Consider the following 21624-nt stretch of genomic DNA (forward strand, 5'->3'; position numbering starts at 1 on the left):
AATATCTCCTGAATACATGACTCAGAACCCAGAGAATGGTGCACGACGCTCCTGAATGGCCAATCTAATTCAAAAGAATCTAATTACTGAGAGCTCTGGATCATGTTTGTTGGTGTAATAATGCAGGCAAAACATTAGCAGCTATATCATGGTGCTCCAACTGTGATTCGCCAGGCTATTCCTGTATCTTAGCAAATGGGACTATAATCTGAAAAAAAAAAAAAAATGCTTCAGCTATGGCAATGAAAGACAGACCGTACGTGGCCTGGAATGTCACAACAAGAGATATTGACTACACTGAGGTAAAATGTTTCTGCTCATCGAGGCAACCATAAAATCAATATGATACGAAAGCAAGTCAATCTAGAAGGTCTCTCAAGACTCTGCAGCTTGACTGCAGCTGATGCTGTTGACAGTTCTCTGACCCAGCAGTTGGAGGCACTGGAACATTTTTTCTTTTGTTCCTCCTTCTGAATGGGATTGGAATTGAGAAAAGACCTACCATGAGCCCAGCCAAGCATGTCATGCCACCCCCTAGCTCACACACAGCAAGGTCCCTGAAAGAGAGAAAGGAAATGGTAGAACCCATACAAATTAGATGAAAATGGTCAGAGAGACATATATGTTACAAGAACAAATTGCCATCTGCAGTACGAACTGAGCTACCAGGAAGTTGTAGAGACATGACTAGGCTACCTCATGTCGTTTGCGTTTTAAAAATAATTATGAAATAGAAAAGTCACAAAGCAGGCAAATCAGTAGGGGTTCCCTCATTAGTGTTCAGTGCAACATTACCACCGCTGAGCTGAAAAATCTGAGAAGGTTCCCTTTTTTCCCCTTGTCAATGGCGCTGTCTTTTAGAACTAAACTAGCTAGAGTAGCGAAAGATAATTGTTAGGAAAGGATAACATTGTTAATCCACATTCATTCTTTCAAAAACAGTTAGACAAGTAAATGGGGAAATGAATATTATTTATATCTATATATAGACATACAGCTTTATCTAGTAAATTCTTTATATTTTGAAAAAAATACAACAAATTTTAAAACAAGCCACATACCTTACACATGAAGTATTTAGATTTCTCAAGTAGCACTTAAATTGCAAATGATATACAAACAATACTCAAACAATGTACAGTTAAACCACTGAAAACTAAGGTAAGGTAATGTCAAGAGCCCAATCTGAACCCAGAAAAGCAAGAGAACTCAGAGTTAAGGCTAAATATCTGCTGTGACATGCTGTTCTTAAATTAGCCTATTGTGCACTGGCATTACCAATAATAATAACATATGTGCTATCTATATGGATGAAATATACTTTAGTGTGGAGAACCTGCATGATGGGAGCTGCATGGGGGGAGCCATCAATAGAATGTTCACATTAGCGCGGTCTCCAAACCGATGGCATGCTGGCGAGGAGGGTAGGAGGGTGACTATGCGCTGACATCACCTAGGCCAGCATATAGGGCAGTGTTGAGGGTGGGATCATGGGATTTCCAATTACACCTAGGGCAAATGATTATAGCTGGTAGAAAATTTTCTACTGAAATATTTTGGACAGAAAATGGCTTTTCAATTAAATTGATATTTTTGTTGAAAAAATGAAAAAACCTGAAATTTTTTGATGAAAACAACACAAAGAAATTTGTTTTAATTCAATTTTTTGGTGGGAAAAAATAATTTTCCAACAGACAGTACAAGTGATTTTTAGGGACTGTGTCCACTAGTCCAGCCATATAAATCTCTCTGCTGCATCTCCACACACTGACACCCAATCCATCTGGGAATGGGATGGATTTGTTTCCCTTAGACCCTGCACAGTTCACTTGCATAAAGACCACTGGTTTTATGGAAGTGATGTAAACATCACTCTATAAAATATAAACATATTTGGGATCCCAAACAATGCCTAAACACAATAAGTAAAATTAAAAATAGACAAAGTCTGCAGCTTATACTCTGAATGTATTTGTATTTCATTGTTTCTATAAAATCTTATAAGAATGTTTTAAATTTAATTTTAATCTTATAAGATTATTTTCTCACAGTTTTTTTCTTTAGGTTTAGGGTTTTAAACAGGTAGTGTTTAATGAAAAAACGTACAATCCACATTTTGCATTTAATAGTTATTATCCTTTACAGCAATTACAATCCAGTATGTACCCAATAAATTTTAAAAAAGGGTATTATTGAACCAATAATGTAAATGCATATTATATGTATTTACATATATAGTCTTATATATGAGCGCTTATTCAAACATGCATGATGAGGATTAACAGTTCTTTTGGAACCAGTCAGTGAAGTAAATATAGACTCGGTGATTTTTATAAAATGAAAATTAAAATCTATATGGAAAACCTATCAACTTTGAGTTTACTGCACAGAAGGCCTGATCCTGACAAGGGATGACTAGGTGAAACTGCCATTGGCTTTAATGGACGTTTTGATTGCTCAGCAGCTCTGAGTACTACACCCAGACTTAGGGACTTTTATAGAGGCAGATTTTTAAAAAATGGAATACAGTGATCCATAGTGCACACCCATCGTAGTACCTTGTGTGCAACATGGATCAGTAACAGGCAACCGGCAGGACAAGTAGCTGGCTGAACCAGCCATTGGGGAAAAGTGACTCTGTGGGGCAAGTGACAGAGGAAGCCTTTATGCCAGGCTGGGGAACAGAATGGAGAAGCTCTGTTGCTGCTATCAAAGCTGAAGTAACCTCCTCGGGTCTTGCACTGCCTTATGAAGGCCAGGGTCAATGATTGGTGAATATAAGCAGTGATAAATCCATTAGCTTTGCTCCTGCCTGTCTCCACCTGACCCTCAAAGAACAGTTGTTCACAACTGTGTAGGGAGCTTGTGTACAGATGGACTCCACCTACAACCCAAACCCTACACCATTGCTCCTGTACAATGGAACTGCAGGGATTCCGCTGAGCACAGGGCCTTCTACGTCCCCAGAAGAGTGGAAAGAATGTAGGGCTTGATTTATTTTTTATTACTGTAAGAGTGGCTAGCAAGTGTTTGATAGGCATGTTATATAAATATGGGAAAAATTAAATACAGAAAATGCAGAATGACCCAGGAACGGAGTGCACGTGCATCACTACATTATATGAATATGATGTACTTTATCAGATAATACTTTGCTTGCTTTCCCAACAGAAATCCGTTTAAAGAGTGTCTTTTATTTTTCCTGACCTTCACAATCAGTAATGATCGATCGGAGCTTCACTTTTGTTTCCCAAAAATCAAAGTGGAATAAAACGCCTTGAGTGGAAATCAAAAGTCTTTGACATATAACAAAAAGCTTGCTGTGCAATATTAATACCCAAAGGCAGCTCAAAATTCTTTGTTACAAGCAACATGCTTTCACCTTGAACTTTTTAAATTTAATCTGAAGATTTAAATCATAGCAATCTTTACCATGTAAATACAATAAAACTAATGGATTGGAAAGCATCTTTTATGTTCAATTCTGTGTACCTGAACATTTGATTTTGCTTGAGGCAGTAGAAAGCTAGCACCTCTTCAGAAGGCCAGATACCTATAAAACAAAGATATTTCCTTTTTTAGAATAGATATTTTTTCTTCTCAAAGGTGTCATTAATATTTAATAGCTGTTTTTTAGATCTGTACCAAACCGATCTTTTACTGGATTTTTTATTTTATTTTTAAAATATGCCACAGTATCAGAGAATAAAAAAAAACGAACAAGACTTACAATAGCAATGCTTCTAAGGCTTTGTCTACACTACCCACCTTTTAGCGACACAGCTGTGCTGCTACAGCCGTGCTGCTAAAATGCGCGCAGTGTAGCTGCTGTTTGTCAGCAGGAGAGAGGTCTCCTGCCAACAAAAAACATCCACCCACAACGAGCGGCAGTAGGTTTGTCAGCAGGAGAGCGCTCCTGCCGACAAAGCGCTGTCACCCTGGCACTTTTCATCGGTAAAACTTTTGTCGTTCGGCATGTGTTTTTTTTAACACTCTTGAACGACAGAAGTTTTACCAACAAAGTTCCAGTGTAATCAAAGCCTAAGATACCCAGCAACAGACTTTATATGAACATCGGCAAGGCTAATCCATAGCTGTCTACTTGTTTAAAAATTAGGCACCAGCATCAACATTATAAACATTAAATAAAATCAAATTCTAAGAAACATCAGTTTTATACCATATATTTGACATTTTCAGCCTCAGTAACTATTGGTAGGCAACAAATTAATACATTCATAGAGTTTAAGACCAGAAGGGACCATAAGATCATTGTCAGGCCTCCTGTATATCACAGGCCATTCAATTTCATCCAATTCCTCCTGTATTGAACCAATAACTTGTTTGACTAAAGCATCTCTTCCAGAAAGGCATCCCAACTTGATATGAAGACATCAAAAGATGAAGAATCCACCATTTCCCTGATAGTCTGCTTCAGTGATTAATCATTGTCTCTGTTCAAAGTGTATATCTAATTTCTAATCTTAGTTTGTCTGGCTTCAGCTTCCAGCCACTGATTCTTGTTATGCCTTTCTGCATTAGATTAAAGAGTCCTTTAGGACCTTGTATTTCCTCCCCATGAAGGTACTTATACACTGTTCTCAAGTCACCTTTCAATCTTCTATTTCATAAACTAAACAGATTGAGCTCTTTAAGTCTCTCATTGTAAAACATTTTATCCAGTCCTTGAATTATTTTTGTGTCTCTTTTCTGCACCCCCTCCATTTTTCAATTTCCTTTTTAAGGCATGAAGACCGCAAGTGGATGAAATATTTCAGTACTGGTCTCACCAAAGCCATATACAGAGGTAAAATCATTTCCAAATTTCTATTCACTACTCCCATTTATACATCCAAAAAAGAATAGAGAATAACTTCTAACTTTTTCAATTGAATTATATTCAGTTATGAAACATGCAGTGACTCAGTGGCAAAGTTATATTTGTGTGTTTTTTCCTCCATTATTACTGGTAGTGAAAGAACACTCCTATATATCAATTCGTAAGTCACAGCTTGGGCTGGCCTACTAGCTTTCCATGAGAGTGATCTGGCTTCAGAAGCAAACTATGCCTGTTTGGAACGAAGAACTTCATAGATCATATACTCTTATCTGCTGGGGAGGTGAACGGGAAGAGGAAGTTTATGCCTACGTTTTGTGCACTCCCACATGCTCTAAAAGTGACGCTGCAATCTCATGGGACTACAATGAAAGTCTATAATTCAAAGCTTCCATAAGCAAAGAGGTGGGGTGACACTGGAAAATAGTCCGCCTGAAATTAAAAAGGTAGAAAGACCCAAAGTTCCTATTTTTGGATAAGACTTCCAGAAAAGGGTTCCACTCACAGCAAAAACACCCACTCAATTCTTAGAGACAGTAAAAAGGTTATTCAACAAATAGCAACTTGTGATTTTTTCAACAGTGCATAAACTTTTTCTATTTCCTCATTTCAAAGTTCCCTGAAACTAGGAAATGACCTGAAGAAGGAAACACGAGTAATATCGTCCTTAGAGACTCCCAGTAATTCTCCCTAGCAAATGTCTTAATAGTTTGAAATAACCAGCTGTTACCACATTGTAATAATTCTGTGGCTACAGATACTATAGGGTCATCATATTCCACACATTTCATTAGTTGTTGTAGTAATAGGCCTTATATGTCCCACGTGGGCCAGTTCCAATCAGCAGAATGCAGTGATACACATTTTCATTAGACAGTCCATTATATACTCCCAGGGCAGGCAAAGCAGTAAACCTCAGATACGGGAGAAAGAAGATTTCAGAACCAACCATCAAATGCCAATTGTAATGATTCCATAGCTATGTAGACTAACATTTTCAGGTATTTTGCACAGCGTGTATGAACTTTTGGTCATTAATAGCAATTGAATTCTGAACCTTCTAATAAAAAAAAACCAAGGTCCCCACAACATGGGTTATTAATTATTATTATCTATTATTTCTTAAGCACCAAAACAATGGACTCAGTGATATATAGGACACAAAGGAAGGCACAGTCCATGCCCTTTGCAGCTTACAAGATCAACAGACAACCAAGATCCGACATAAACCCACAATGGGAAACCTACAAGATGGTGCTAACTTACAGTGTTTCTTAGCTATAGGAAACTCTCCATTAGCTATATTAACATTGGGGTTCATATCCTTGATGCACTGCAGTCAACAGAGACACACAATCACATACATATCTGAATAAGTTTGATATTCTATCCAGTAGAAGGAAGTGGTACATATACATATTATCTAGTATGTTAAAACAGATTCTGGCAGGGTAAACTCAGAGCTTGTCTACACAGTACCACAGTGTAGACTGCGGGGTGTGAATTACAAAGCATGCCAAAGAGTTGCACTCTAACTGCCCTGTGTGTACGCTGCTGGCATGAATGGAAAGGTATCTAGTTCACGTTAATGTAACCCTGTTTGAAAGAGAACTACCATAACGTGAACTAGGTACTTTTTAGTTCATGCCTGCAGCCTCCATACAGGACAGTTAGAGAACAACTCTTTGGTGTGCTCTGCAATTCACACCTCCTGTAGTCCTCATAACAGCGCAGTGTAGACAAGGCCTTAGACTTCCATCCTACTGAAGGATCCAGACAAATAAATTGAGTATAAAACTTACTATGTATGTGGATCTTTCAGATCATATATTTTGAAAAATCCTTTCAGCTCTTCAGAGTCATAAAAGAGATCATAACTCATTTTATAAGAATGGATTTTTGCCCCAGGGCCAACACTTGGCCAACACTTCTCTAAATCACTGTGCAGCCTGACTCTCATCCTCAAGAGCGTTCCAGTTCATTCAATTGCTGCCCTCAGTTTCCCTCAGCTGGCTACTCTTGCTTTGCCTTTTATATACACAGTTGGTAAGCCATTTCTGAATAAAAAAAGATCAGATATGTAAAATGTAATATTTTAATTAGTGTTGGTTCACATACCTACCAAAAGCATTGAAGGAACATTATTATTTGTACAGTTCACTGTAATTCAGATTTACATGGTGTCTGAAAATCTGTTATTTTTCTTATATACACCAGGGTTAAAAAAAAATCACATATTCATACACACTTACCCATTTCTCAGCAATATGTACACTAAGGATGCTAGAGGATTTTCTTTTTTTTTTTTTTTTTTTTTTTGAGCATTGAAATATGTTAAAATGACAGATTTTACATTGAATATAATAACTATTTAAGTATTTAAGTAACTAATATAAGAATGTTTCAGTTTGCAACTGATAGGTGTGTACTCAAGCAACAACAGTGGTTTCTGGTGTTTAGTGAATAAGTGGTTAATTCAAGACCATTTATAATACTCTACAATCCACATTAAAAAAAACGTTTATAGCAAACTTTTGAGTCTAAATGACTCTTAAAAAATACTTGTTTTTGTAGCAGAGGGCCTTGAGTGTCTGAGCTTGTCGCCCATTGTCCAAAATCAAATGCTTCTCACTTTGATGTGGCTTTGATTGAAAACACATCCTGACTGAAGTCAAAGTATTCACCAAATCTTTTACTATTGGATACCAGTTCCCTCACCCTGCCACCACACTGTGTTAATACCTACTTCCTGGTGGTAGCAGCTGCTTATACACCACTTACCCCATCACTGGGAGAAAGGAAACAGCGTTTTCTGAAACAAAAGTGCCATTCTATAACCAGCTGGTAGCAACACACACTGCACCTCTCTCGTCCCCCTTAGGGGAAAGTATCACCTCCATAATGATCCAAGATATCGCCAGCTAAAGAAGCAAGAGTCAGAAGGTCTCTCACGAACCCAGGTCTCAAATGTGGAAGCACACTGTGCTACCAACTAAGCCAGCAGCAAGAATACCTTTGTTAATTTTAGTAAAAGGAAAAGCTTCTCTTGCCTGAACAGGTAAGTAAGCCTCTTTGACTGCTTTTAGAAAAGGGATAAGCTTAAATATCCAGGTGGAGGAGTTTGCACTCTGCCTTCTACTCTTTCATTCTGACCTACATTTTTCAACATTGCGACCTACATTTGTAACATAGTCAAACTATAAAATAGTATAGTTTCTGTTTAAAAAGAAAATAAATGCTCAGTTCTGTTATAATACAATGTCAAAATCCACAGTAGTTAGCATATAGCACTAATTCTTCAAAGACAAAAATATTATCTATTACTTCCTGCTATACAAACATACACTTACATGTGCATATGGGTTTTGTTTCATGCAAACATACTGTAAAGACTTCTGGGTACAATTAACAAAAAGATGCCTCTGATTTTACATGCATAAAATTGGATGGGCACCTATTTGGATGTGCAATTACTACTGCTTTTACACTTGCAAATGCTTGTTTACAAACTTACACCTTTGCATGTACGAGAAAAACTGCACCTCTTCACATCAGAACAGCTGTGCAGGAAAAAATAGGCAATGGCTCTATTGGACTTTCCAGCTCCCCTTCATGTCAAGGTGTGTTTGTGCATGTGTAGATGTACAGTACTCATTGAGATTTAGGAGAGGGACTGTGCCTCAGCACAAAGCCTCCCAGAATTCCCAGGAATACAGCTGCTGTGCTGCCTTTATGCACACTGCAACTTCCTTTGGCTTGCTGATGCAAAGTAGTCCTTTGCTCCACTCCACCCTGATTCTTTTGCAGTGATTGCCAGAAGAGGTGCACGACACTGCCAGAACTACTGGCTCTAGTATCTACACAATGCTCATTATGACTGTACTGGCATGTGAGCACCTTAATTACTAGATGGGAGGGGTGGTGAAGGACGTGATGTTTATTTTATTTGTACATATTTCTCTAGCACTCATTGCCATACCATCGTATCAGAGCACCTCGCCAACATTACTGGACTTAGGCTCACAAAAATCCCTTGAAGTCATGGGATTATTATCCCTGTTTTACAGATGGAGAATTGAGGCACAGAGATTAGGTGACTTGCTCAAGGAGGTCCCACAATAAGTCTATGGCACAGCCAGGAATAAAGCCCACATTTCCTGATTCATAGTTCTGTGCTTAAATGACAACAAAAATCCTCCCTCCCCTATAGAGAAAGAGCAGCTAAAGAAGTCATGCTACCCTAAGGATGCTCAAATGGAGTTGTCTTTGCCACAGTACCCATGGCAGAGTCAGTGCCCTGAAATGGTGCGTTCAATTCCTTCTGTTTCAGCACAGCAGCTCTTTTAGCAGCCTTAATGGTACGTGGCCTAATAGGAATTTAAAGCAGGCCTGAAAGGAATACTTGCAACTCAATCTCATTGTGAGGGACATCATCATTTCAGGCAAAACCAAACCTACTGTTGTTCCTACTCTATTATAGTCAGTTATTGGCATGAAAAATGACGAACCATGAATGGGAGATTACAGAAAACTTTCAGTTGAAAGGAATTATCCAACACTTTTTAAAGATCCTTCATCCACTATTTTTACTTGTCCCTTATTTGGTTCTTAACAACTTATGTTAAAGACTAGTGTCACACATTTGAAAACTCAGACTGAAAACTGTTACAAAGCTTCTCCAAAAAAAGTAGCATATTGTTAGAATACTTTCAGTATACAATATCCAGTATATTTACATATACATCTGTACAGAAGGAGTCAATTTGCCTCTTTGCGCTGCTCCACTGGCACAAAAGAGTCATAAACCCAGCTGATTCAGCTAGATGGGATGTCTCCCTGCACAGGGGGAATCCTTGGGAGGTATAGGGTCCCTGTAGCAACTCTGTGCCACCTCCCAGCTACACCAAACAATCTCAGTCCAATCCATAGTGAACAGGTATCTGTATCACAATAAAAATTACCAAAGTCATTGGTACTAACTGGCAACTGTATTGGTAATCTCAGCTGAGGTACCAAGGATTGAATTGAGCCACAGAGAATTAACTACTCTTTCACCCCTAGAGATCAGGTTTCAGGCACATTGCTGGGGCAACGCGGGGAAACTTTATTACTGCCTGTGCTGTACCTATTCTGTGGATAAAAGGTTTCAGTTTCCAGGGCTGTCAATCCAGTTCCTTTCAAGTGCACTAAATTCACAAAAAGGAAGAAGATGCACTGTAATTCCTAGGTTTACAGCAGCTACAAGATACATTTTATCCTCAACTGCAGAAAAATATAGAAAAACAAACATGTCTGCTAGTTACTAGTTATGCTTATATTACTAGTATGCTTATATTCTAGATAATTTACAACTGTGTCCTTTTACTCTTATTGTAACATATTTACAGTTGTACTTTTAAGGTATGAAAAGTTTAACTCTTTGTTTTCAACTCCAGAGACCCTGCCTTATATTCATCTCCTAGTTTACAATAGGTCACAATAGAAAATGAGTTTGATGATCTCATTCCAATCTCCTTTTGTGTGCATCACCGCCTCACAATTTAGCACGAGAGACTGTGTATAGTATGCTTAAGAGAGATCTAGGACTGGAGAAGAACTGATAGTGCAGGTCAAGATTGAGATATAATGGCAGAGTTGTATGGAGAAAATTGCAGAATGCCTCTTAGCCCTATGCCTGGCCTTAGCCAATGCTATCAGTCCCTCGGTACTGAGCACTAAATTCACTTACAAATGAAAAAAAAGTCTGAAAGTGGGGAATGAACAGCATGGTGAGAGCTAAACACAAAATAGACAGAGAGTGATTAAACTCTAAACATTGCCCAAATATCACAGCTTGAGCCCTTCTCTCATTTTTTTATGTCACCAAAAGTGTACTGAGATCAATGATAGGATCAAAAGTCTTCATTTTCACTAATTAGGTCATATATCACACAAAAGTGGAATGTAAGTGAAAGGTTAGTGCATTAATCCATGATGCCTAGGTACCCACTTTCAGTGGACTGTATCTGAAAAAGGACAAACAGATATAACAAGTTACTACTGGTATGAATAGTTTTCAGATATCATAAAATTTTAGAGTCAGCGAAAGAAAGTTTATCATACAAAATCCCTTTTATGCTAGCTCAAACACAGGAGTCTGATCAGCATAGTAAAATGAAGTAGGCAGGAATGTAGAGAAGGGAATGATTAAACATCTGTTGTTGTTTTGTCAATGTTTACAATGTTTTAATTCATAATTTTCAAACCTGGGGGCCTAAATTCAGGCACTGACATCCACATTTAGACTACAGTGAAAGTTAATGGGAGCTGTGGGTGCATGGCATCTCTGAAGGAGGGGTCACTTTCATTAGGGTATTGGAAGTAGGAGGCAAATTTTCACAAGGTCTCCACACTCACAACGGGGGCCAGATTTTCAAAAGGGTAGCTACTGAGGGTTGAGCTCTTTTGAAAATCTGATCCCAGGTGTCTAACATTAAATGCCCAGTTTTAAAAGGTTTAGACTAAGTACACTTGTTAAATGGGCTGGGTGATAAATATACTGTGTGAGGTTTTTGTTTTTTTTAAAACAAATGTGTTCAATAGTATTTACCAGTATCAGCTTGCACCTGAACTTTTCTACATGTCAATTCTGTCCACCTTCACCCACCTCCTCCTTTAAGTCCTGTGAAGAGGAGCAAATTATGCCTACACCAGAGGGACAATATTCCCCTTCCCACAGCAGGAACTGCCACAAGTGAGTTTCAAAAGGTAAAAGAATACTAGAGAAATTGAGGCTATAAAAAGGAACACATCTCCCCACTTTTTCCTCTCCACATATGTTTTATACAAACCCTTGCCTTTCTCTCAATCTACAGTGGAATTTATGATATTCAGATCATTGAAAAATATGTATAAGCACTGGCTGAGATCTTCAGCCTTGGCAAAATGGCCTCAGTGCTATATCTCTCACTTTCATCCTCATTATTATTCATGACTAGGAGGGAAACATGATGGTCTGCAATCTGCAAATTTCTTTTATAGCACAAACTTAAGAGGCTGTGTGGAACTGATGTGGAAATACAGTAACAAGTAAAAGCTGTAAATATACAGCTATATGTAAAATCATCAAACTGTACAAACCTACTTGTATGATTGTCTTTAACACCTTTTTTCAAATGAATGAATTTGATTTCGTTTTCTTTGCCCAGTTTTCAAATAGTCATTAAAAATTAAACAACACTGGAACAAGCCTTTTGTGATTATAGCCTTCACTCTCCTGCAACAAACTGGATCTATAAATTTACGTACCATTGTAGATGTAAATTACAAAATTTTATATTCAACTATATTAAAACATCTATTCCAAAAATGATTACCAGTTGTGAAAAGCAGACAGGCTTATCACTTGCTGTCAGTTGTTCATGTCTAGTTAAGCAATAATGTGCTAAAACTGCTCTTTTGTTTTGTGTAAGAATTTTGGCAATAGAAGAAATGAACACTCGTTTAATAAAAACTCAGGCTGCTTTTTGCTTTGATGGAGGAAGCAGCTGCCTGTTTTCATTTGCTGCAGAGCAGCAAAACCCATCAATATAATAAGCAGCTTAGATGCATCCATCCACAGCATCTGTAAGGATATAGGGCTATTCGCTCAAAACCAATCCTTGGTTTAATTTTAACAAAGATGTGTCTGACATATTTGAAAATTTATTATAATAGGGTTTTGAAATACTAACAATTTCTCTTTTCTTTTTAAATACTTTTCACGGATTTTGAAAGGCAAGTATACATATCTGAATGATGGAAATGATAAAATGAATGTTGCAAAAGCAAACTGCAGTGCTAGCCTAAAAATGCAAAGATGGAACATTAAGAGCATGTCTTCGGTTCATATTCTCTCCCCTCTCTTCAGAACATGGAAAAAAACGTATTTCAACCTTTTCAGTGTAATTTTTTCCAACGTATACAAAGGTAAAGGGAAATACCAGATATTAATATTATGGAAAACTAAAAACTGCAAACATTCTAGTCTGCATTGCACAATTGAAAGGATTACATTTTAGATACTAAGTTTCAGCAAAGTGAGTTTGTCCAAGTGACAACTTTGAATTGCAGTACAAAATGGTAATTAAAAATAGAATTACAAGACTTTCAGATATAACTATAAAAACACACTGAGATGATAAAAGGATATCTTATATATAAACCACAAAACTCTATTTTCCAATAACACTAACTCTAAAATGTGATAGTGTATATTTAAGCTTTTAAAAATTCTAAGACATTATTATTTTAGTGCTGTATAGCATTCTAAGACCTTCCTAAGCTGAGCTTTTAGATGATTTGCACATTAACTGAGAAGTCAGATAATTCTTAATCCTCCTCTTTTTCAGATCCAATAATGGATAAGGGAGCATCTTAGTATGATCAAGTAGCAATCTGTCTAGCTAGAGTGGTAGTATACCTGAATTTAGGATTAGCCATTGGGTTTTCATAATATCTGATTTAAATGAGCACTCATTTTGAGCAGTGTAAAGAGAAAATATTCTATGATAGCTGAACTGATAGCTTTTTCATTTAAACATGTAGTCATGAATTCTGAATATATGCATATGTATTTGCTTCCCATACAGAAAGTTCTATAAACAAAAGAGGATTTTCTAAGAGTGCTTCCTAGGCATTCACAATATCTTATGGATAAATCATATTTATCTCAGCTGTAGGCTTGTATCCGTTCCTAGTCAATTCCAATATTCTTATTTTGCTATGTATGGCTGAAATCAAAGTGTATCAGGAGACAGGCTTGGCACAGGTGTGTAAAATTAGCAGAGGGGAAGAGAATACTCAAAACCTGTAGAGCAATCACAGACCCAAACCTTGGTTACTAATACTGTAGTATTACTTTTTTTCCCTTGGACATTTGAAAAGGATGGGTTGTTTATTAATTTGGGACTGTAAAGTTTGGGGGATGGATCTATTTATGACTGTGGAGGTGCTAACACTCAAGCTAAGTAGTTTGATATGGGATTGTGTGTAGGTGTTTGCCCCCCCCCCCTTTTTTTGATTAATTTTAAGTTTTGGAAGAAGCATCCACAGCTTCAGATGAGTGCTTATAATATCTGGGTTTTTTTTATTAATCCATACAAATACCACAGTCCTTGCATTCTAATGACTTCTGTGTTTCACTGTGCTGTGTTTCACGATGAAGGGTTTATCAGCCAGTGGATGCCCCACATAGATCACCACACAGATCACCCACTTGTTTGGCCCCTGCCTTTCCCAATCCGTGTTGCTGTTGGAGATAGCCACAGTGTTCATAAGGGTAGAGTTTCCTTATGCAGCCTCTCGATAACCAGCCCCTGGCGCAAGGGAATTCCGCAGTATTTGGGGCCTTATGCTCTGGCAGAGGCGACTGTGCCCTGTGTTCCACATGGAATATTCAGATCTCCATATTTAATCAACCTTTTCTCCCTTCTAATTACATCTGCAATCAATGCTATGTTGTGCCATTCGCTAAAAGCCACACCATTTTCACTAGACTGCATAGGACCCCTGGAAAGCTTTAATACCATTTAAGGCCCACTGACACCCTTAACATGGGATTTAAGTGGTGCAGCGTTCCTTGGTGGAACCTCTGCCCAGGGGTGAATCACTTCCTAATATTCCCAGCCGTGTATTGACATTGATCTGCGTGAGATCTGAATCCAGACTGGAAGTATTAGAAGAAAAATAACACTGACACGTTCAGTGCGTGAAAGCATTTTTAATAGTCTTCTGCCAAAGAGCCAGGGTTAAATAAGCATGAAGACCTGCATTCGTGGGGCAGTGTGAGGGAGCTTGCACTGCAGTTGCCCTGGATGTGCCTGTTTTGAGAATTAATAGACTTCAATCTCTGGCACTTTTCATGAGCACTAAATACAATGGGCCAGATCTTCAGCTGGTGTAACTCAGCATCATCAGTGTACACAAGCTGAGGATCTAGTACAATATTTGAAATATTCATTTATTAATGTATTTTTGAGAGACAAAGTAGCCTTCATTAAAGCAGTATTACACTGACAATGCCACTTAGGAGCAAATTGTGCCCTCAAACGCATGTGTATGCTTCCCACTGAAATCACTGTTAGAATTATTTTAAGTGCATTTGGTGGGAAGTGTGAAGACAATGGGAGCAGAATTTGGCTTCTAGAGAGGCTTCAAAAATTAAGAAATGCTTTTCAAAGATTTGTTTCATATCTCTCACTTAACTGCAATAACATTTGCAATTTTGACTCAGTTGGCCATATCATTATTTACCAAGTCAAAGCTGATGCAAAAGAGCAACAAAACTGCACCAAACCTCACAGGGCTACCAGTTTTCAGCTGAAAAAGATCTGGATTGCATAAATGCCAACTCTTTCATGCTGGGATGAAGAAGTGTCCTAAGTCAAGAATAATGTACTTTGCCTAGTCTCTATGAAAAAGCCACAATGTACTCTATTGACTTATGCTGCTCTTCATTTTGTCCTAATTTTTTGTTTAGGGGGAAAAAACCACCTAACAGCAACCCCTCCTCCCACCAACAATCATATAAAACAAACAACTATAAAACTGTAGCGATTTAATTCAGCGAAGGATAAATAACAAGATTTTCTCTTGATATAAATATCAGTTCTAATATTTTAGTTTAAAATGTTAGATGTACAAAACAACAGGTTAATTAACACCATGAATGCCTACCAAAGAGAAGGCCCTGTAGTTAGCAGATCAAATTGAGTCCTGATGAAAGTGGGCACAACTCCACTGACTTCAACAGAATTGCCCTGCTTATACAATGGTTGAATCTGGCCCAGTGTCTTTTTAATATTGTGGTCTAAGTATGAGGATTTCACTGTATATGTTCAGTTCCGTGGTGCTTATGGCCTCTGGGTAGAATCTGCTTCAATATCTAATTTAGGCCACTTCATTCTTTGAGGTATGCTCTGACTTTCAGTAACCGCAAAGCCAAAAAGTTCTCTGTTTCTACAGATCTTCTCACTCAGACATTTCTTGAAACACTTGAGCTTGTATGTCAAGCTCACATATTAGTAGACAGCTCATGCAATAGCTATATTATTTTTCTCTAAATGAGATTTGAGCTTGTGACTTTTAAAATGGAGTGGTAGATGTGCAATCTTCTAAAATGAATGCTCTTTTTTCAGGAATAAATGTATTTTGCCACTGTGTTTTCATATAGTTCTCTTTTGTCAATAAGGTGTCAGTACACTAATAATAGGGGGAAGTCCTTATTTTTATTTATTCAATCATTTGTTTGTGTGTCATCTCTATTGTAATTAGCAGTTGACAACAAATTCCAGCACTTATTTTATTCTGCAGAGTTTCAGTCACAAAAAAGTAATTTCCTGGTTTTGTTTTGGAAAAAATCATGAATATCTACAATTGTCACACACAACATAGTGTTGAAAATGTAATAATTTTCTATGTATTCTCTTCTGAGAATCAGTTCTATATTCCTGGATTGTCTTTGCTCTCAGGAACAGAACTGAAATCTCTACTTTGGTATTTATCCGCGGCTGTGATAGCTCAGTTGTCTGCCTCCAAATGCCAAGATAGGGAGAATCTCATCATCCAGAGACCAGCTACATGATGGGCAGTTAATAGATATATCAAACCTTAGGATATATGCTAAGCTGAGGAGATGATTGGTCGGTTGATATACTGATTGATTAGCATAGGGAGAATGGGTTTCTTCTTGACAACCTAAGATTATGCTTCAGCTAAGCTCAAATTGCTTACACCTCTTCTATTGGGTTTAAAATTACAGCCCTGTCATCTAAAATCTCTCTTCAATGAAATTTTTACCATATATAAAAATTAAAGGGAAAAAAGAAAGTAGGTGCATTGGATAAGAGTAAATGGAGTAGATACATTTCATACTACTGCTGTTGGTACCACTAGAAAAAGTTGATAAGTAAATCCACTTGAAAAATGTTGCACATTCTGTAAACTATTACAGAGATATATACAATAATTTAGAGGGGTAAAAAAGTTCGGCATGCTAAAGAGAATGAGTGTTCACATTACTGCTATAAACACACTACAGGTACTGTACTATGCATAAAAACGATGTTATGAGCAGTTGTGCCACGAGTAATATAGCTTTGTCCTCTGTATGCTTGAAATGTACTTTATATTATAGATGATAGGGAAATGTACTATAACAAAATGTTACTTCTGAATCAACAGTGCCTGCATTTTACAAGTTGCGGAAGCAACATATACATTTGCATCCATTTCGATCAGTTTTCTTTCATCACCTTCCCATGAAAAAATGTCACACCTGTTTCTTAAGAATGGAATAGCTGGAGATAAGCTGTGCTCTTAATATACTTTAGATTGTAACATCATCAGGGCAGGGACCATGCCTTATGTATACGTAAAACACCAGTCATGTTTATGACCCTATAGAAAGAAACAATAACTATTATTGTTATTTATTATTTTGATGACAGAATTGTAAAATTCTTATGGAGATTTAAATCTAGCAATATAAAATATCAATTATTATTATACTATATATTTATGTGTTGCCAGAGTAAATAAATTTGTTACACATATGATCCATTCAGTGTATAACATTTACAGGCTCTTCCCAAGTCTGAATATTTTTAGTTGAATAACAGACCAATGGCATAAAAGAAAACATTATATCAAAAACTTTTATAATCTTTAATTCAATACTTTGAAGCATACGCCTCTTGTCTGCCTGAGCAAACAAGGATTTGGTTGTCATCTAGCGCTCTGTAAGTGGTTCATTGAGAATGTTAAAATCTGCATTAATAAATAGCACTGGCTTTCTCCAATTTTTTTCCCTTTCCTATCTGCTATGAACGGTAGGGGATCAGCTGCAACTCAAATCCCCAGCTGAACAACCCAAATACAACTGAGTGAGCAGACTTAAAACAAGGCCATTTATTGGTGCCTGTTATGCAAACAAAGCATCCAAGTCTTAGAAACAGATGTCAACTGAAGCATATGCTTACTGTAAACTGGAATTTGATTCTCTTTATAAAAATAGACTTAAATGGGCCTTCAGAGACGAGGCTGCCTCTTGTTGTATACCACTGCCCAACTTGATTCAGCCTTAAGCTTTTTAAAAGATGAATAGGCTGATATCTCAGGGCAAAAGAATAAAAGTAAAAAAATAAAAAAAAATAAATGATAATATGTTGGAGCAGTTCCCAGAAGCAATTTTACAGATTTTCTCTAAAAACACAAGACAGGAAGTTAAAAGCTTAGTGCAGGTCACCCATGGCATGTTGAGTTATCATTTTATACCACTTAGGGTGAAAAAGGGACTTTACGTTCAGGTGGCAAGTTTAGTACTGTGCTTTTTCTTCTCCTTTTTTTTTTTTTAACCTCTTCTCACATCTTGATGCCTTTTAAATGTCACTTATTTTACATGAGGCAGTTCGTGGAGACATGAGTCAACAGCAATCAGAACCATTATCCCCTGCAGCGAGCCCTGGTCCTAATGCATTATGACACCTTAGCTGGCCAGCCACCGATTTACCTTTCTGCTTCTTAGGGAATTAAGTGGCATCATGTGAAAATGGTTGTGATATGAACAGCATGGGCATAACTGGTATTAAATTTACCTCTCAGCCTAAGTGAATTTTCCTCACATGTGACTAATCAAAATGAAAGCTGTGGACATGGGCAGATCTGGCCAGCACTTCTCCACCCCTGGGACTGGGGCTATTTTGTTTTATCTCTTTGTACAAGCTGGCAGAAGTTTAAAGTGAAGGGGATAATCCAGTGCTGGTGTCTTTATGAAATAACATCCTTACATGAAGAGGCTTTTAACTGTCTGTCGCTGTCCTCTCACAAAAAAGAGTGTGACAATCTCATTTTGCTGAGCACCCTCCCATGAAAAGAGAAAATAATAGCCATAACAGCTATGGCTAGCACTGACCTTACATGATCCATTATCCACTAAACACTTTAAAAGTCAGTTTTACATACACTGTGGGGGAAATTAGAGAACTATCACAATCATTTTCACTTTACTGAATTTGTCTTCCATTTGAAGTCAGTTACCTGATATCCCAATACATAGCAGTCTGTGTCATTCCAAAAAGGAAAGAAGAAACCTTGCTTAAAATAGGTCTCCTACACAAAAGGGGAAACCTACTATATTTGTGTCATTTCAGGAAATTAATAAAGATATTGACAGCAATGGCACTCAGCTTAGCATGAATTTTCTTCAAACTAAATATAAAAGAGTATCAGAAGTGCTTGACATTCGTACAAAAATGTGCTTTACCCAACCATTTAGCAGAGATCAGTAGGTGCCAAAGGAAGTGCAGGCAGAGCAATTATCATCCTGCACTGTCAGAATGATATTTATTCACAGACAAGCATGGCTTGCATTCTGCTATGAACCAACTGTGAATATTGCTGATAATATGGGCAAGTCTAAATTTTACTGAAATAGTATACAATATCTAGTCTGCTTCCAACATATTATTTGTACAAGGCAATAAAGACTGGAATATGAAGTTCACTCCTGCTTGCAAAAATACTCAACTTTCTGTCATTGTGAGAATTAATTTTCTAACTTGGCACATTCTAAGCATTTACTTTTTGTTAAGAGTTAATTACCTGAAGGATAAAACTAACAGTACTTATTTTAATTTTAGACAATTAAATGTTTGGTAATTGTATGCTGTAATCTAATAGCCAAAGTCTTAAATTATTATTTATTATATTTATTTCCATAACTAAAATTCACATTTTCCATCTGCACATCCGTTTTGTATTATGAAGACACAAGAATGTAACTTTTAAGTAAGGAATTTGGGGTTGCGTTTAATTGATCCATTTTCCTTCTAGTGTGATTGTGCCTACCTACTCCATACTCTAACGTGCATTATTAAATCCAGAAAGTGATAGAAGACTATAAATTTTCAAAAAGCTATTACAATATGTGAGAACTTTAAAAACTAACATAAGGCATGGTCTAAGGCTGACAAGTAATGTCCACTTACTATGTCATGACTCATTTTTCTATGAACAAAATATACAACCACAAATTGCTCTTTTCTCTCTAAATAATATTTTTGAGAGCTGTTTAAGGTTAATACCAAAGATGAGGAAAAGAGCATAGATTACTAATTGTTATTAACAGGGAAAAGAAATATAACTAGTGTATGTAACTTGGTTTATTAGCCTTCATTTCTCCAACCAGGCCACATAATTAAGGTCAAAGTCATTTACAGATTGAAATTTAGGTAGTGTTTTAGTTAAGATGATCAGGAAAATTACCTGCTCCCAAAACGACTACCCCTCAGATAGAACACTTTGGCTAAAACAAATAACAACAACAAAAAACTTTGAGTGATCACTGAGCAGAAGATTACAATCTGTACATTTGCCTTTGATCAAGAAGATTCCAGACCTCAGCAATGAAGCCATAGCAAAGTTTGAAAATGGTCTCTAAGTATCTTAGTGTAGTGTGGCAGATTTTTCCCAAGTAGTTAAAAAAAAATTTCAGAACAGTGTCTTAACATTTCTGTTTGTATTTTTATTGTTGTTGTTGTTTTCTTTCTGCACCTGGAGAAGAGGCCTGCTACAATCAGAGAGGTTCAAGTACCTATGCATCTGTTCCATTTTGCGGGGGCTTCATTCTGAGATTCCACTAGTCTTTGAAGTCTTGATTCTCACAGAAAAAATGAAAATATTCAGTCTCAACTCATATTGATCAGTTGCAGTGAGGGCCACCATAAGAATATCTAGGCCAATGGAACATACGTAAATTTTAAATTTGCCAAATTAAGCTCCGTAAAATATAGCTGTTGAGTCACAACAGTTAGTTGCATAACCTTACTAAACAGGTGGAACTGTTTCAGTGTTTTTCAGAAGACATGATACTGTTGCAACCCAGGGAAAACTGGCACTGTATTCCATTCCTCACACTGTCATCCCTCCAAAAAATCAATTTTAATCCAGTCATTCTACCCTTCCTTTACCTTTTTCTCTACTATATAACAAAGAAAAAATTAAATAAAATTAAGAAGACTTTAGTAAGACGAATAGCTTGTTAATTCTGCCTGAATAGTGGAAACTTGTAGTCATCCTCCTCCGATACCCCATCAATAACTTTGGACTTGATCTTGTGCTGCACGTAACTGTACACCAAGTTCCAAACACAGAATAACACACCAAACAGGGAGTGGAGCATACAGCTGGCCAGATCTGGTGACATCAGAGGTCCACCACCATTGTTCTGAGCAAAAAGGTAAAAAACAAATAAGTGGCACTGGGATAATGACTTCCTGGATGCAAGATGTCCTTAACATTTGTAGTTTATTATTAGTAGTAGAACATTAGTTTTTACTATTTTCACCACAAAGGGTCTTGTAAAATGCATGAGTTTCTGGAATCATCATTATTTGCTCCCTACAAAATAATAATTTCCAATATATTTCTGGACTTCAGCAGAATTTCTCTCATCATCACTGCTTAGGGCCAAACATTATTTTGCCAATTCTGTCTACTGTAAAAATCTTCATGACCTGCCTGACATTACCAATGCAAACCACAGCCTCTTTTTCCACCAGGGAGATGCACAAATGCTACCATAACCCCCTGAAGCTCAGTGTCAGAGAACAAGATCTTTTGGTGATGTGTTTACTAGGGCTCTCCCATTGCCTAGTGTGGCAGTTAATCTAGAATGTTTATTTACACTTTCACCTTGTGACTTTAATTTCAACCAAAAGAATGCTCTCAAAAATCAGATATTCTGGGAATCCACAAAGACTTCTATGAAA

General features: G+C 37.1%; 1 protein-coding gene across 1 annotated transcript in view; it reads right to left on the reverse strand.

The window, feature by feature from the left end:
- The window catches only part of CAMKMT (calmodulin-lysine N-methyltransferase), a 360601-nt gene that overhangs the window by 55494 nt on the left and 283483 nt on the right, over positions 1-21624 (reverse strand). The window contains exons 4-5 of the mRNA XM_034764427.1: positions 3493-3553; positions 503-557 (exon numbers count right to left, since the gene is read on the reverse strand). Coding sequence (XP_034620318.1) covers positions 503-557; positions 3493-3553 — 116 coding nt within the window. The remainder of the gene's footprint in view (positions 1-502; positions 558-3492; positions 3554-21624) is intronic.

The sequence above is a fragment of the Trachemys scripta genome, chromosome 3, assembly GCF_013100865.1.
Source record: "Trachemys scripta elegans isolate TJP31775 chromosome 3, CAS_Tse_1.0, whole genome shotgun sequence".
Taxonomy (NCBI): Eukaryota; Metazoa; Chordata; order Testudines; family Emydidae; genus Trachemys; species Trachemys scripta.